This window comes from Talpa occidentalis, unplaced genomic scaffold (genome assembly GCF_014898055.3).
Source record: "Talpa occidentalis isolate TD23 unplaced genomic scaffold, MPIMG_talOcc4v2.1 talOcc4.16, whole genome shotgun sequence".
Taxonomy (NCBI): domain Eukaryota; kingdom Metazoa; phylum Chordata; class Mammalia; order Eulipotyphla; family Talpidae; genus Talpa; species Talpa occidentalis.
This window is the reverse complement of record NW_023601653.1, coordinates 86005156-86022030: the sequence shown is the minus strand read 5'-3', so window position 1 is coordinate 86022030 and position 16875 is coordinate 86005156. Positions and strand designations below refer to the sequence as shown.

Below are 16875 nucleotides of genomic sequence, written 5' to 3'. Positions count from 1 at the left end.
AAATTAAGATTTTTTTCTAGAAATGTTAAGAATTCCATCTTGAGTTTCAAATACGCTGGCTTCGCAGCCTTCTTAGATACTAATTTTCTCCTGCGGAAAGTTTCCTCTTTCTTATCCCAATCTGATTCCAGCTCAATGCAACGCAACCTGCCGACATCACCATTCTTACTTTGGTGCCACTGGTTGGCAAAAATCCCCTTTAGGTTTTCAAGCCCAGGAGAAAGGATGTGTGGGCCCAGCTGTGTATAGAGTCTTAAATCATCTACACAGCCTGGGGACCCACATTCCAACCATACATGAAAACCCACCTGGGTTACAGTAAGTTCACTGAAGTTTTGTTTACCTTAATTCTTATTTCAAAGGCAGATACTATAAAACTCCAATTTTTCCTGCCAACTGAATTGTCCTATCAAGTAAATAGAAAACAATAAATGTTTAGAGGTCCTCTGAAGGTCCAAAGAATTTATATTATTTGGATGTTATGATCAATATTCCTTCTAAGTGGTTTTTGAACAATCATGTTCCTTGAATAACAAAGGAACTGAGACTCAAAAATGATGTTGGCTGTGTAATAAAACCAGTTGAAAACAGAGAAGTCAGTTCCCCACTTGTGCTAAACTCCTTCCTCCTGGAGGGTCCGTGTATTCTCTTCACCACCCCCCACCTCTCCCACCCCCGGGAGGCTCCCACCTGCCTTTACCCTGGCGTGGCCCATTGTCCAAGGCTGGTTACCTGTCCTCCTGTATGAACACAGTACCTGTGCTCACCTATCTCTGCACTGAGCACACTGGATGGAGGTGCCCTCCCCGTGAAACATGAAGCCCTTGCAGACAAGACCAGGCCTTGTCCCTTCTCTAGTGTCAAAGCCAGTTCCCGGTGCGTTGTAAGTGCTTGATAATCCATTGTCTCTTGTGTAAATGAGCGAATGTGTGAACTGTGATGGCATTTTAGAGCCTTTGAGATATCTGACCTTTACTTCACAAGACAACTGAACAGAGACAATGGGCTGAGTCTGGACCCCTGGGTTCTGAGGACATAGGGGGACTGAGTTAGGCCAAGGGTGGCTGGACTTCTGGTTTTAGTTCATAGGAAAGGTGAGACTGAGTGGAGAGCTAGGATTCTCTCATTTTAACTGTCCTGCTTTGAGATTCATTTTTACATACTGAAGGGTTCTTATCTTTCATTTTTACTTACACTTGCCTGTCAATGTTGCTTTTGAGGTTGTCTGCAGTCCACCACCTTCATTGTATATATGTGGGAGTCACATGAAGACCCCAGAACAGCCTCTTGAACTGTTCTGACTTGGTTGGCATCATCTAGACAGAAGCTTACTTGTGTATAGGAGCCTGACATTGTAATATATCTACGTAGATGCTGCATTTATAGACCCTGTCTATGTACCTGTGCTACATTAGTCATGTCAAAGGAGAACACCCCACCTTCACCATCCATCCTTCCAAAATAGCAACACTGTTGTGTGCAACGTGACATGTAATAGACCTCGGTCTCTTTCCCAGGGCTGGACCCGGCGGGGCCGTATTTCCACAACACGCCGAATGAAGTCCGGCTGGACCCCTCAGATGCCAGCTTTGTGGATGTCATCCATACGAACGGCGTTCGCTTCTTCTTTGAGCTTGGTCAGTTTTCAACAGAAACAGAAACTACCAGGCGCACAGAGGAGGATCTTAGAAGCACTCATTCTGCTTTTACCTACTGCAGGTGCCGGAACTATTAATGCTTGTGGACACCTGGACTTTTACCCAAATGGAGGGAAGCACATGCCAGGATGTGAAGACTTAATTACACCTTTATTTAAATTTGATTTCAATGTTTATAAGAAAGGTAAGTATCTTCTAAAACATGAAGACTGCTGCTGTACATTCACTCAGCTCCCTCCCAGGATGGGAGCCACGTTTTTGTTTATAATATAAACATAATATCAAAATCCATTTTAGCCCCAAGTAGTCACATGTATGAAGCTCCCACCCATTGTGAGATCTGCAAGGTCAGGTACTGTCTCTTAGTTACCTTTGCATCTCCAGTGCCCGGCAGAATGTCTAGATAGTCATTGATAGAAACCAGGAGACGGTTTCTCCATGTTCTGTTCATCCATCCAACTTTGGACTGAGTTCTTGCTATGGGCACACTTTGATTCGAACAGCAGATGTTGGAATGAAGACAAACATCCTTCCCTGAAGGAGTTAATCTACTTTTCTAGAAAAACAACAAAGAAATCAGTGCCAAGAAGACAAGATAAAGCACAGAATGGGAATGTGATATACTGGTGACAGTGGGAGTGAAGTAGAGAACATTTTTGATGGGTGGCCGGGGAGTCCTTACTGAGTAGATGATCTGAAAGAGTTAACCACGTGGGTCATCAGACTCCTTTATATACACAGGCTTCCCAGGCAAAGGGGCTAGGTTAGCAGGTACAAAGGGCCTGGGGCAGGAACCTGTGTGAGGTTCCAGTGAGAACCTTTTGTGGTTGAGATGAGTGAAAGAGAAGAAAGTACCTGGGCATGATTAGAGAAGGAGTAAGGGAAAAGGAGAAAATACAAGGCCTGATGGACTATAGAAATGACTTTAGCTTTTACTCAACTGAGAGGGAAGCCATGGGGGGAGTTTGAGCAGAAGATACACATGGTTTGGCTTTTTAGCAGAATCACTCTGGGTCACAAATTAATTGCATATTAAATAAATAGAACTTACCCTTTTTATAATGCCAATAATAGTATATCTATAAGGCACTTAGTTATAAACACAAAAAATTTTTGTTTGAAAATTCCATTCCTCCCTATCTCTATATTTTGTCATCACATAAATAATGAAATAGGTTGTACATACTATAGAATAATGCATAATGACATAGTATATGATTATATGATGACAAATACCTGAATGATTCTAAACATCTCACCACTTGATCCCATGTGGTCAGAATATCTAGATGATGTCATTATTTGACCTCTCACTTGGCTGTTCTAGAAGAAAGACACACAGATCATGACATTGAGGTAGCTTGAATTTCTTCTTCATTAGAGGTAAATTTCAGAGTTTTAGTATGTGTTCTGAATGAGTTAAAGTGATTGGAATTATCTATTTGCACATGCAAAGATTACTTAAAATAAAAAATACTGATTAATCTACCGGTAAGTCACATAATCAAACTGTGAATTAAAGTCAATTCTACCTCATACAGATAAGAAAAATTCATTTTTAAAAGGCCTATATAAAACTTGTTTATCTTCTTATTTTCCTTGCAATGATGTAAAATCCTTCCTATTTGGATAAAATATGGGCCATCAGACTCCTTTATATAACTGCATTTTGTTATACACAGAGCACTTGAAATTTTGTAAAGAATTAATTCAAGTAAAATATACACTTATCATAAGCTATCATTTTGAGACATTAGAAGATTTCCTACAATTTTATTAGATTAAAAGCACATTCATCATTCATATTGTCTTTAGATGAGCTTTAAGACTGCAAGATATTCTATTTTACATTTATGTATTACAAAGAAACCATTTACTTTTAAAAGTCATGTTCCCCAATATTCTAATGTATACACATGTCTAAACCACAATTAACTGGGCATAGAAATCTGTATAAAAAGATCTGATGTAAGAGACGTTCTTGTTTAAAAAAAGGATGAACATGATTGGCCTCTGCTGATTATATTGCATTTTTGAAATTATGCTGTCTCATTGCATATCTATTGCATAAAAAACCATAGTGACTTATAAGAACAGTGGCTTTATTGTCATGATTCAGAGGCTTAAGATTCAAATAGAATTCTGCCAAGATCTGCTTTGCAGTGTGTCATGGGGATGACTCATGTGATTGCATCCAGCTAGGGGCTGGGCTGGACTAAGCTGGGTGGGAGGGTCCAACATGGTGCTCCATGCCTGGGGTCTTGGAACTGGCTCTCCTCTTTGTTTTTTGTTTTTTAATTTTTTTTAAAGATTTAATTTTTATGTATACAATAGCTGGGGTACAGGCCAGAGGCGCAGGAGGGTGAGAGGGTTCACCAGAGACAGGGTGGGGAGCAGAACAGACAGACAGACTGAAAGCACTGCTGAGGGGACCAGCGGGCGAGGCAGGAGAGGTCTGCCGCAACATGTGGGTTTCTCCCTGGCCGTCCGGGAATCGAACTCGTGCTGCAGAGGCTGCGGACAGCTTCACAGTGCTGCACTCAACCCGCTGCGCCACTGGGGAGGCCCCTGGCACTCCTCTTTGAATGGTCTGTTATCCTTCATGACCAGTCTCCCCAGCTAGTGTCCCTGGATTTCTAAACATGGAGGCTGTGTTCCAAGGTAACAGGAGAGGATGCTGGATGGTTTCTTTGCACCAAGGCCCTGGAATTTGCATAATGTCCATTCCTCCATGTTCTGTTGGTCAAAGCAAGTCACATGACTAGCTTTGGAATAGGTGGGGAATGAAAAAATAGGCTGCATGTCTTGAAGGGAGCAAGAGTAATATGATATGGCAAAGGGAGAGGACCTGGAGTAATTCATTGGACACAGAAGGCCACTATTGTGAAGCAATGAGATGCTATCTATAGTGAAACCAAAATCTACTTTCTTAAAGGCAGCTGAGCTTCGAACAATAGTCCATGCCTCACAGGAAAATGTTGTCATATAAAGAAAACACCCATGGCTAGAACGCTTTGGTAACTCCACAATGCAAGGTGAATGCAGATCTGTCTTATTTATGGTACAATAATCCTCGCTGTTGGTGACATTGAGGTGCATGCCTGACAATAACAAAGCCAATTTGTCTTTAGCATTCTTTATAATGCTGCTGACCGGTCACCTTGAAGCTTAGCTGAAGCTGGTTTACCTGGCAGGCTGCTTTGTGACTGAATAGGAATTGCATTTAGTTCTTTCTGCAGAAATGGGGAGACAGAGTTGACTGACTTAAGTTGGATTCTTTAAGCTTTAAGTGCTTATGTCAGAGATCTGGAAAGTGTTCGGGATGTTAATGTCACAAAGTCATCGACCTCTGCTTTTGTATATTTACCTTGATGAATGTGCCTTTAGACTCACACAGAGAATTCTTTGGTGTGAAGAAAATGACTTGTAACGTGAATAAATGTGTAAGTGCATGTCTCCACGCGGGGGGTCTGGCTGGCTCAACCCTCCTACCCCAAGACAAGAAACTGTCATTTAAAGTTGCTTTTTCTAAGACATAGTTTATATTATCAGTTATCTGTTCATCAGTCCATCGCTCTCAGTTAATTGGAAATTGTTTTCACAGCAGTGGTTTCCTTCTTTGATTGCAACCACGCCCGAAGTCACCGCTTCTATATTGAAAGCATTCTCAATCCCGATGCCTTTATTGCTTACCCTTGTAGATCCTACGAATCTTTTACAGCAGTAAGTAAAGCACTTTGCCATGGAATTTAATTAGCAAGTCATTTTTGAAGCATGATCAGCCAACTAAAAATTAGGACTTTGAGTTTGTGGCAAAAAAATAGCAGCTGCCATTTCGGGGAATAATAGATGCTTTCTGTGCTGAGTAGTGAACAGTAGCTGGGTTGCTGAAGGGCTTAAATAACAAAACCTGCTATTTGCATTCTGGTTGTTTCAGCTTTTTTGAAGATTATATCCAATTTTGCTTTTTGGGCTATTTGTTATGCAGTAATTAGATCCTCCTTTTCTGGTATATATTTTAAACATCATCTTCAAAGATATCCTGAGCAGGCTGAACCAATCAATAGCTACAACCAAACACATCACTATTTGGTTGAAACATGTAAATTGTTTTACTAAAATTCAGTTATTTATACAAAGCACAACAAAGGCAGGCTAGCTCACAGGAGCCCCTCACTCATCAACATACCAAATCTGATTTTGCTTGCGTCATGAAGCACACGAGCCAGATCTGAGCGGAATGTATTTTTTCATTTGGTTAACATTATGAAAGAGGAAGGAAATCTCTTGTAGTGGGAAGTGGAAAGGTTTTCCTTCTCAGACTTTAGAAACCTAATCCCATTTTATCAGGGTAGAAGAAGGTGGTATTTCAGCTGAAGTTTCTTGGAAGTCCTGGCACCCAGTGGTGAGGAGCTGTGGGGACAGGGTCCTGCCCCTCCTGCTAAAGAGCACCGTGGCACCCTGAGCTGTCCTCACTCCCTGAGCCAGCTGTCCTTCCTCAAGGGCCATCTGCTCAACTGCCTGTTCAGGAGCCTGTCCGCCAAACACTGGCTTTTCCCCTATGACCCCCAACTTCCACGCCTCCTTCTTCCAGCCCCAGAGGTGCCATGAGTATCTAAAGGCGTCTTGGCATTAACTGTACTGAAAGCAGGTGAAACATGCAGAGAAAGGCACATTCAGAGATAAAGGGATCGATCTGCCAGATGGGAGACCCTTAGGCTCCTGTGACACGGAGGCTCGTTACGGGTAGAGACCAGAGAACATTGTGTCAATTTTCTTGATGTGTTTTATTGTACTTTTACCAAATAGTCATAAAAATGAAGTGAAATGAAGGAAATGAAATAAAATACAGGAGGGGCTCTCATGCCAGGCTGGCCAGTTCACATTCTCCCACCATCACTGACTGGATTTGCAAATGCAGGCAACTTGGTTAACTTGTCTCTGCTGCACTTTCCTCATCTGTTAAGTAAGAGACTAAAGGCATCAGCATAATAAGGGACTTTGTGGGGATTCATCGCATTTGATACCTGTAGATCAGAACAGTGGCGGTACAGGCTATGCTCTCAATAATATGACCTATTATTATTGTTGTTGTTGTTAGAATTTTTCTTCTTTAAAAATGGGAGTTGGGCCTCCGCTGGTGGCACAGTGGTTGAGCTCTGGGTTGCGAGGCTGCCTGCAGCCTCTGCAGCGCCAGTTCGATCCCCGGCCACCGGCGAGTGTCCCACCAAAAAAAAAAAAAAAAAAAAAACAATGGGAGTTTAAAATGTTTTATTATAATCCCAGCTTAAATATCCATGGTTTATAAATCTAAAGGTTCAAAACCTAAAGAAGCAAATACTCAAAACACTGTGACCCAGTTTTTGTTATGTTAACATTTTGTTAGCTTTGCTGTAGATTTTAAAACAGACACATAAACTTGCAGTTCCTAATATTCCTTTCACACACACCCCCCAAAGCAAAGTTTGAAGTGAATCTCATATATAGGTAAGAATGACGTCATTCTGTTAGTACTTTTCAGGATTTGCTTTTTTCATTGACTTTTGTAAATTTGAGATCTGCTTTGATGAAAATACGTCTCTTGTATTTATTTTGTAGGAATCAGCCACTGTTGATTCGCTCATGCTTCTACTAATGCACGTTTTGGCTATTTCTAATTCTTGTTATCAAAAGCAATTCTGCCATAAACACCTCTGCATGCCTTCTTACGAACTTCCGAGGAAATTTCTTTATGGCACGTAATAGAAGTGAAGTCATTGAAGCATATGTGCATTTCTGTCTTTATTAGACATTACTGAATTGCTATCTGCAATGCCTGTCAATTTGCATTCTCCTCAGAAGCAAGCCAGAATGCTCTGTCCCATGTCTTCATCAGTGCTTCTATTGCCGATCATTTTAAGTCTTGCAAATCTGAGGATGAAATTGTACTTTGTTTTAATTCGCACATCTCTCACAACTTAACACGTAAGACAAGTGTCTTTCCCAATCGTAGTCATTGACTATGTGCATTTTCTCTTCTGCTCTCTTCTGTGGATTATCTATTCGTATCATTGGCCCACTTCCTATTAGTCTGCTTTATCCTTTCCCTCGGTAGTTTTTATTTTGCTTTCCTTTATTTTGAAAGCAGGGAGGGTGGCCTGATAGGCAACCTAGTTGTTTTTAAATGTACATGCTGTATTTAGATTTGAAAGATTTTATAGTTTAATAATATGCAGCGCATAAGTTTACCGAAGGTCAACCTTTCTAATTACATTTCTAATTACCTCTTATTTTTTTGTCACCAGGGAACTTGCTTCCATTGTCCCAAAGAAGGTTGCCCAACGATGGGTCATTTTGCTGATAGATTTCAGCTCAAAAATATGAAACCTAATAGATCATATTATTTTTTAAACACAGGGACTTTTTCCCCATTTGCCCGTAAGTATTGTAGCTCGGTTTTATTGTAATGCTTTAAGTACTTATCTTTAAAAATTGAACAGTTTTTACTGAGTCTCTACTAAATGACTGGGCACCAGGCCAGGCTCTGAGGTTGCAGTGGAAGATGATACAGTGTGCTCAGGCTCCTGGGAATGGCAGCAAAAACAAAAGCCTCAGCTTCCATCCTGTGTTCCAAACTTTCTGTTAGGAGAGGCTCAGAGGAGAAACTTCTACGACCAGGCCAGGGGAGTCTCTGAGGAAAAGAGATGCCTAAGGGGACTCCTGAACAATGAATGAAAGGGAAGGGAAATAGGATCTTCAGGCAGGAGCTGCCCAGCCAGCAGTGTGGAGACCCCAAGGGGAATAGCATGAGGCGGGCAAGACAAATTGGGTTCAATAATGAAACTGTGCACCATGTGGGGAGCCTGGGCTCTTCTGAGCTAAAGGAAAGCCATTGCAGGGTAATAAAATTATCTGATTTTTTAAAAAGAAAAATCACTCCTGTTGCTGCAGGGATTGGAGGGGACAAAACAAGGCAGAAGGGCCTGTTAGAACAGTTGTGGCCTCTCCACTGTGTGGGCTGATGGATGTGCTAACTCACCTTATTGTGGTGATCACTTCATATATGTGCATATCAAGTCATGACGCGTGCTTTCAGCACATGGTATTACATGTACACGACATCTCAACGGAGCAGGGAGGAAAGCAAAAGAATTGCTGCAACTGTCCAGGCTGAAGCAGAGAGATGACAGATGGGTGAGAGGGAGAAGCAAGAAGCAATGTGAAGAAAGGATTGAGGGATGTCGAGGGTGCTTTTGGCTGGGTGGTGCGTCGTTGAACTTGGTGACACAGGAAGAGATGCTGAGTGAGAGGGCTGGGAGCTCAGTTTCTAGCATGTTGGGGTTGCGAGGCCTTTAGGATTTGGGGCTGTGCAGCGGGTCTCAGCCTCTGGAGACCAGGATGGGCTAGACAGACCTGAGAATCACCTGCTCTTAGACAGCAGTCAAAGCCGTGAACATGGGGGTGTAATTACTCAAGGAAAGGACATCCAGTGGGAAGCGAAGAAAGTGAAAAATGATGTAAAAAATATATAAAATAAAAATTTTAAAAAATGTGGGAAGGGAGGGCAGAGAAAGAGGTTCCTCTAAAAGAGATAGGTAGGACTGGGCAGAGACGGAAGGAAAATTGGCTGGGGTGGCAGTTCAGAGTCAAGAAAAGAAAGACAGTGAAGAAGGAGGATGCCATTTTGACACCATATATGACAAAGATCAGATGAGACAGGGGCCAAAGGGACTTGAGCCACGAAGCACCAGCTGTATTTTGTCATGTACATGTATCACCCTGATCTGCATTAACTAAAACTTGCGCCTATGTTGAAATGCCCAGGACATCATGCTTTTTACATGTTTTCTTTAAGCCTTCATTTTTCTCTCGTTTCTTCCTTATCTCCAGGTTGGAGACATAGACTGTCTGTCAAACTCAGTGGAAACAATGTCACCGAAGGCAGCTTATTTCTCCTTGTAGGTGGAACAACTGGGAAAACAGGAGAGTTTGCCATCACCAGGTAGGCAAGAAGGGACACAGATCCCCTGGCGCTGGGCATGTGGTTAGTAGTTACCCAGCTGTCTTTGCCTTTCCCACAGTGCCACAGGCTATCATGTGACATGTGACTTTCCTGTTTAAGTCACATATTCCAGATATGAAGAAGAAGGCATAATCTCTATTTTCTCTACAAATTCTGCTACAAACAGAAAATGTTAGGACATGATGACATGAAACTGTAGATCTAGATAAAAAAAGAGAGAGAGAGGAAAAAATTGACATAAAAAAGATATATTTCATCCAATCCATTTAAGGTTATAAAAGTGTGAGCATATGTTTTATTTGTATAGATCACAAATGATTTATGAAAGAAGACATTCATATCAGTTGCCAAATTTCTAATAAGCTGCCATAGTAGTACCCACAGACATAAGCCATCTATTAAAATAGTCAACAATAGGAATAATTCACAAGAGCCGTTCACTCTGCATCTTGTGCTAAATTCCCCCTTTATCTTGAGTTGTCCTTAATATTTTCTTTGATCAGCCTTAGCAGTTTTGCATTGCATATTTCACTTTTGTGATTTCATTCTATAATGCATTTCAGAATTAACATCATTCACACAAATTAGCTGTGACCTTTTTACGAACTGATGAATGGGTTCGATGTTCTGCTTCTGTGATGTTCATATCTTTAAATACTGGGTAAAGGCACAAGAAGCAGTGATTTGGTGGTTGTCTTGTTGGTTGCCTCAATCCCCCTGGTAGAGTTTGGACACACCCTGTGGCCCTAATGGAGCTGCTTGTAAACATGAGCTCAGGCCGTGGCAGGTCCTGGTTGATCCCCTGGCTCCTTTCTGGCGTGTCTTCCATGTTGGCTTTGTTCATCTCCAGCTCAGCAGATACCCTGAGGGCGCCCCCTTCCTGACTTCACCCATGCTGTTCCCTATTCCAAACACCCTGTCTGAGCACATCTCACTTCTGCTGCTCTCCAGTAAGCAGTTCCTCTGAAAATATTCAATACACAGGGCCGCAGTCTGTCTCTCTGACTTTGCCTGAGGCTGTGCAGCTTGTGTCCTGCACACAATGGCTGTGGCTGGGACAGGTGGGGACAGATGTGACGTTCCTATCCTTTCACATTGGTGAGAATGCTGCAACATATCTGCTTCCTTTGCTGTTTGAAATGCTGTTGTGTAGTTACCCGATCCTTTTCAGGAGAATTAAGCATTTTGATTCACAGTAGCCTGAAGATGTCTTGGATGAAGTCAGTTAAATGAGTATGTGCTGGCTTCGTCCCCAACTTCAGTCAAAACACCTAAATGTCTTTGATACCAGGCGTTGTTCTCATGATGGGATACAGACAAGGGCCTTACTTTCGTGGAGCTTCCCGTCCAGTTAGAAGAAAGAGATGATAAATTAAGAAAGGAAAAAGAAAATAATAGAAATCGAGAAGTCTCATCTGGTCTAATTTTGGTTCAGATAAAATTTCCTTCTGTTTCAAAATAATCCACTTCTCTCTGGTCTCTTGCAATGTTCACCAATACATCTCTTGAGCGCTGTTTTAATTTACTATGATTTCTATACAGATAAAGATGTGTAGAATGTTTACTTAATAAAAGGGAAGCATTTTGCTACTGACAGCTGCTAAACAGACTTCTGGTTTACAGATCAGTTTTGTATGAATTTAATCTGTCTTTGCCAGTTTGATCATTTCTGGTGTCGATAAAATCTGGTTTCTGACACTACAAAGCCAAGACCAGATCTTTCGTTATAGAAAATTCATCAAGATAAGCACTTCTAAAAATCAACTCATCAGACTTCCTACTGACCTCACACTTCTAAGCTCCAGAACTGTGCAATACTGATGGGTGATAATGAGAATGGAAAAAATAACCCCCATCAGCAAGTGCTCTTCCTTCCCATGACCCACGCGAAGACAGTATCCCACTTTAGCTTTGCAAGTAACCAGTGAAAGCTTCTGAGTCTGATTTTTTCTGCTTGCAGTGGAACACTTGAGCCAGGAATGACTTACACAAAATTAATTGATGCAGATGTTAATGTCGGAAACGTTACAAGTATAACGTTCATTTGGAAGGAACATTCCTTTGGACATTCTCAGAATAAGTTGGGAGCAGAAATGGTGATAGATAAATCTGGAATATATGGATATAAGTAAGTCTTGCTTTTTCACATGCATGTTCACATAAAGTTTAAATTTTGTGCATGGCATTTAAAAAACATGTCTAGTTTGAAATTCTCAACTAATGTGAAAATGTGTATGCCTTGAAATTCTGTAATTAAAGGAATGATTAAAAAATCAATTCTATATTTGCAAAAGTGTTTACAAAATAAGAATTGCTCATGAAATTTGAAGACCAATGTCTTCTGTCCTCACCCTTGGAATCGTATTAATGTTCCTCCCCCCTTTAATTTTTTCAGATCCACCTTCTGTAGCCAAGACTTCATGGGACCTAACACTGCCCAGATCCTAAAACCATGCTCATCCCAGATACTGCCATGATGGATCCACGTAATGGGGACAGCGAAAAAATAATCTCCTTCCAGTCAGTGTCCAAGCCCTACTTGGCCCTTGTAAATGACATAGCAAAGTATACTTGTTTTTTTATGTATAGAATGTTTTCTCACTACAAACTTTTATATGTGCCCTAAAAACTGGCTGAGCCCTGGGACAGAGTATAGTGCTCTGATCTCTAAGAATTTGGATATCATAGACAAAATAGAACTGCGTTGGCATTTCCCTGAGCGAGTAGTGGTGCAAAAGCAAGGCAGTATAAACTCATCAGGAGCAAGTGAGTCTCTGCGGGTTCAGTGTTGAGAGTAAAGTTAGAGGATTCCAGGGTAATCATTGTTCTAAAATGATTTAAGGAATATTTATTATGTTGTGAACTCTTGCTAAGACAAATTATGGATATAGCTCATGATTGCTAATAGATTATAACCCTGTGGGTTGATCTGTCTATCTATTAATAATGAAAATGAATGAGTGTGTTAATATTTCCAAGGTGTTCCTTGGTCTCCAGAGTGTGTATGAGAAAAAGAATTTGGAGCTTATCTGTGATGTGAATGTCAGCTAGCAATGAGGATGATCACTCCATCTTTTAGAAGTTCCATAGCCCCGGAGAATTACTCATCCCCTTTCACCTTGAAGGACCCCTTGAAAATTTGTATTTATCCTGAAGGAAGCATTTCATTTATAAAGCACTTAACAAACCTTTTGTGTTTGCATTAATAATACTGTAATATTTAAATGTGTCAACTGTGTTTTGCCTTTTCTTTGGCTTCAATTTCTTCTAATTCAGTTGTCTTTATCCAGTGAAAATGAAAGTTGAACCCTTTATTTGCTCAGTTTTCTCTCTCTGGGCTCAGAGATAGAACCCTGCACTATAAATAATGTTCAAAAGAAATGATGGCAGGCACTCTGCAGAGGGTTTTTTGATTCTCCCTGGTCCCTTGCTGCCAACTGAACCTCAAAAACCTAAGGATGTGCACAGAGTCAAGTGATGGCAGCAATCCGAGAACAAAGTGTGGAGACGCTTTGCTATTGGATGCTTGGGGGACAGAGATTGGCTGGAGCACAAAGTTGGGTGCAAGCAGGAAAGACAAGGAGACACACTTTGCATCCTCCCACTTGTGTCCCACCTCCCTGGTAGGCATAGTAGCCATCGTCTAAGGTCAGCTACAGAGTGGCCATGAGCTACCCCAGGGGAGGGTCAAGCCCTATAGAGTGACTGCCCCAGGCCCAGCACTCCTTGGCATCTGCACTGGCACCCTAGTAAGAAGTCCGCACCATGGCCCAGGGAAGGAGACCTCCTGTGAGAGCAGCTGTCCTGAGCTTTCTTCCTCTCGGCAGACATTCCCAGACCTGGAGGAAGAGTTATGGGGCCACCTTGGGCCCCAGGAGTCCTGGCCTGCCTCCTGGTCCATGGGGTCTCTTGGCTGCCTCTTTCTAAGCCTCAAAGGCAAATTGAGAGACAATTAACTTCTAGGATCCCTATTTTAAATAAATATTGACTTTCATTCCTATTGTTCTTAATGGGACATCTAAATGTCTACCCACCCCTTTCTCATGTGCAAGGAGGAAAAATAGTGCAGGTGTTCTTTGGGGAAAGGGATGCCAACTGTTCAAGGTGACAACACTATTGTCGTGGGTATTATTGCCTCCAAAAGTGCTAAAAAGAACAATTTCCTTTTCCTCTGAGGGTCTTGCTTTATCACAGCATAGTATTTGGGGTCTGCAATTGATGGGGCAAAGAAATTTTGCTTCTTGGATGAACTCCTGTTAATGCTGCAAAGTGACTGCCAATTGAGCTAGCCTTTGGCCTCCTCCACTCCCTGCTGCGACATTCATGCTGATAGAGGCTAAGACCAGAACCTGGAGGTGGGGGTAAAAATGATTAATATAGTTGTTAAACCAACAATAAAAATGAAAATCCTTAAGAGCACACTGCTATGGAAGGTATCTGGAAGCACAGACCAGAGGTGGGGTTATGCAGATTGAGAGCCAGAAAATCCCAAGTCCTGTAAATCAACCTTGTCACACCCTAAAAGTGATTAACTTAACAATAGATAACAATTCCACAAAGGAATGAATCCCTCCCCAAAAGAACAGTGTATCAGGACAATTTCTGCACTGGCAAACGCAGCTCTGTAGCCCGACTGTGACTATGCAGGTCCCTCTCTTTTCCTATCTCCTTTTCCTAATGAACTTGTCCCTTTACAATATAACCTGCAAATATCTTAGTCTTCTCAATAAAATCCCTGTGACCAACTGAAAGGGGAATTCAACCAAAACTTTTCTCAGAGGCCATCCAAGGATCCCACTCACTGAATGCAACACTCAACAAAATGACATCAACACTTTGTCATATCTCCCAGAAATGCTACTTCCAAAGTTGATGATTAGTATCTCCTTCCTCCACCACAATGGACTGCCCTTCATACTCACCAAGTAACATCTTCAGATCTTTTAATTGGGATCCATGACCCTCTTCTTTCTTAAAAACTATTCAACTTTTCACAAGGTATCCTTTTATACCCAGCTAAAGCTGCTCAGTACATCCATAGTTACTCTTATTAATGCCCTCAATTCCCTGTCTTATATCCTTTTCATCCTGTCAGGCAAAACCTCAACCAGGATGCACCGAGATCTCTAGGCCAGAACCCTAACAACTGAGTGCTCCTGGGACAGTCTGGTGGAACTAAATACCACTTATCGACAAGATTTTAAAATTCTATGTGACTTTTTTTAATGTGTCTCTTATCCAGAACTCTTCTACTTTGTACAGGAATCAGAGGTCATTGGAAAACCAATCCCACTTCTTCTGATCCAAACATATGAACTATATACTACTTCATCCTTTCTATCCTTTTTCCACTGTCCAATGTCAGTGCTGCTCCTGCACCTTGAATCCCACCCTCTCCATTTGTTGGGAACTCTACCCTATTGCTTACATTTTCTCTCTTCAGTAATTTCAACCTCTCATTGCATCAGCTTTTAAAACTCTAAGTCTCTCCTATTGGGAAAAAACGGCTCTCAACCCTGAATGCCCTTTTATTCCCATGCGACCTCAGAGCAGCTCTCACCAATATTTCTAACAACCTCCAATCACTAAATGAATATGGGAAATTTTACTCATTTGCTCTGTCCCCCTGCAGAATCCAACACTGTTGTCAACTCCATCCTGTTCTCTTTATTTTTAAAATTAAGAAAAAGTTTATTTTTATCATACATTTTAAAAAATGATCAAATATTTATAGCAGCAGAGAATTAGTAAACTGGAACCTCTAGGTATTTGTCAGTCAAACAATTGTCAGATTTTGCTAATTGCATTTTATCAGTGTATATACAAATACACACTCCCTGTTTTGGCTTTGTTTTTGTTAGAATATTTTAAACCAAATCCTAGCCATAATACTGTTTCTCCCATTTATACTTCAATATATAGCTATAAACTTCAAATTTCCTTAACATAACTAGAATACCCATTTTATAAAAATTAATCATTTTTAAAAGATGTATTTATTTATGAATACAAGAAGTGGGGTATGGGCCAGAGGTGTGGGGGTTGAGAGGATTCACCAGAGACAGAGTGGGGAACAGAACAAGCAGACTGACTGAAATACACTATGGAGGGCAGCAGTGGGCAAGTCAGGAGAGGCCTGCTGCACCATGTGGGTAGCTCCCTGGTTGGGATCAAACTCGTGCTGCAGTGATTATGGATAGCTTCATAGGTTGTGTCTTAACCCCTGCGCCACCAGGGAGGCCCCCCAAAATATTAATCATTTTTAAATAAATTTAAGATTAACTAAAAATTCCTTACTATCATTTCAAATTTCCCAAGTTGTCTGAAAAATGTCTTTTGGCAATGAATTTTTTTTTAAATTGGGAACCAAGAAAGATCCATACATCGCCCTTGATTGACTTGTCACTAAGTCTCTTCATCTATAACACATCACCCACCCCTTCTTCCATGCCAATTGTTAAGTGACCCACATGAGTTGTCTTGTAAATTTTCTACCATTTAACTGATGGAGTCTCTCCAGTATCATTTGGTATATTACTCTATTTTGTATCTTTCCCATAGACTGGTATTTAGGTTGAGAAGTCTTGGGGACATTCAGATTCCTCCCCACTGGGGCAACTTTGCACTGTACAGTTCTCAAGTTAACTGCTGATCTTTTCTTTTTCTTTAATTTCTTTTTAAAACTATGTATGTAGTAGCACTTCCTAAATTGGAAAGGGCTATCCCAATTACAGTTGTAGGTAAAACCAAATATGGAGTGGATTATCCTTTAGTGACTAAATGGCAGGGTAAGAAGAGAAAGTCCCCTGGAAGAAGGTTTGCAAGAGTTTATGCTCCAGTTGGACTGGAGGAGAGAGGCAAGTGGCCATGTCCAGATCCAAATATGACAAGACCCTGAACTCCATACTATGTCTAGGGCTGGAGGAGGCAAATAACAAACGCTCCTACCAAATACAGATGCCTGGTTGAGTTGTGTGGCCATTTCCACACGCGCCTCAGAAATGGTTATTATCCAAGTGGATAATAACCTCCCCTGCTTAATAGAGCCCTCGGGTTTTGTTGACTCTGCAACTTCAGAGTGAGCAGAGGACCTCAGAACAGAAGAATAATTTATGCCAAGTTATTGTTTCCCAGCCTTTAAAATCTAAGCTCCTGTGAGATAACATAAAAATCTCATGTCCCTCCTGGGGTCTTTACTCCTTCACTTGAGAAAAT

At 41.3% G+C, this 16875-nt stretch overlaps 1 protein-coding gene across 1 annotated transcript in view; it reads left to right on the top strand.

The window, feature by feature from the left end:
- The window catches only part of LOC119247123 (pancreatic lipase-related protein 3-like), a 17693-nt gene extending 4810 nt beyond the window's left edge, over positions 1-12883 (top strand). The window contains exons 3-9 of the mRNA XM_037513336.1: positions 1518-1637; positions 1720-1842; positions 5263-5381; positions 7943-8075; positions 9528-9639; positions 11621-11788; positions 12056-12883. Coding sequence (XP_037369233.1) covers positions 1518-1637; positions 1720-1842; positions 5263-5381; positions 7943-8075; positions 9528-9639; positions 11621-11788; positions 12056-12137 — 857 coding nt within the window. The 3' untranslated portion in view covers positions 12138-12883. The remainder of the gene's footprint in view (positions 1-1517; positions 1638-1719; positions 1843-5262; positions 5382-7942; positions 8076-9527; positions 9640-11620; positions 11789-12055) is intronic.
- The last annotated feature ends 3992 nt before the right edge of the window (positions 12884-16875 follow it).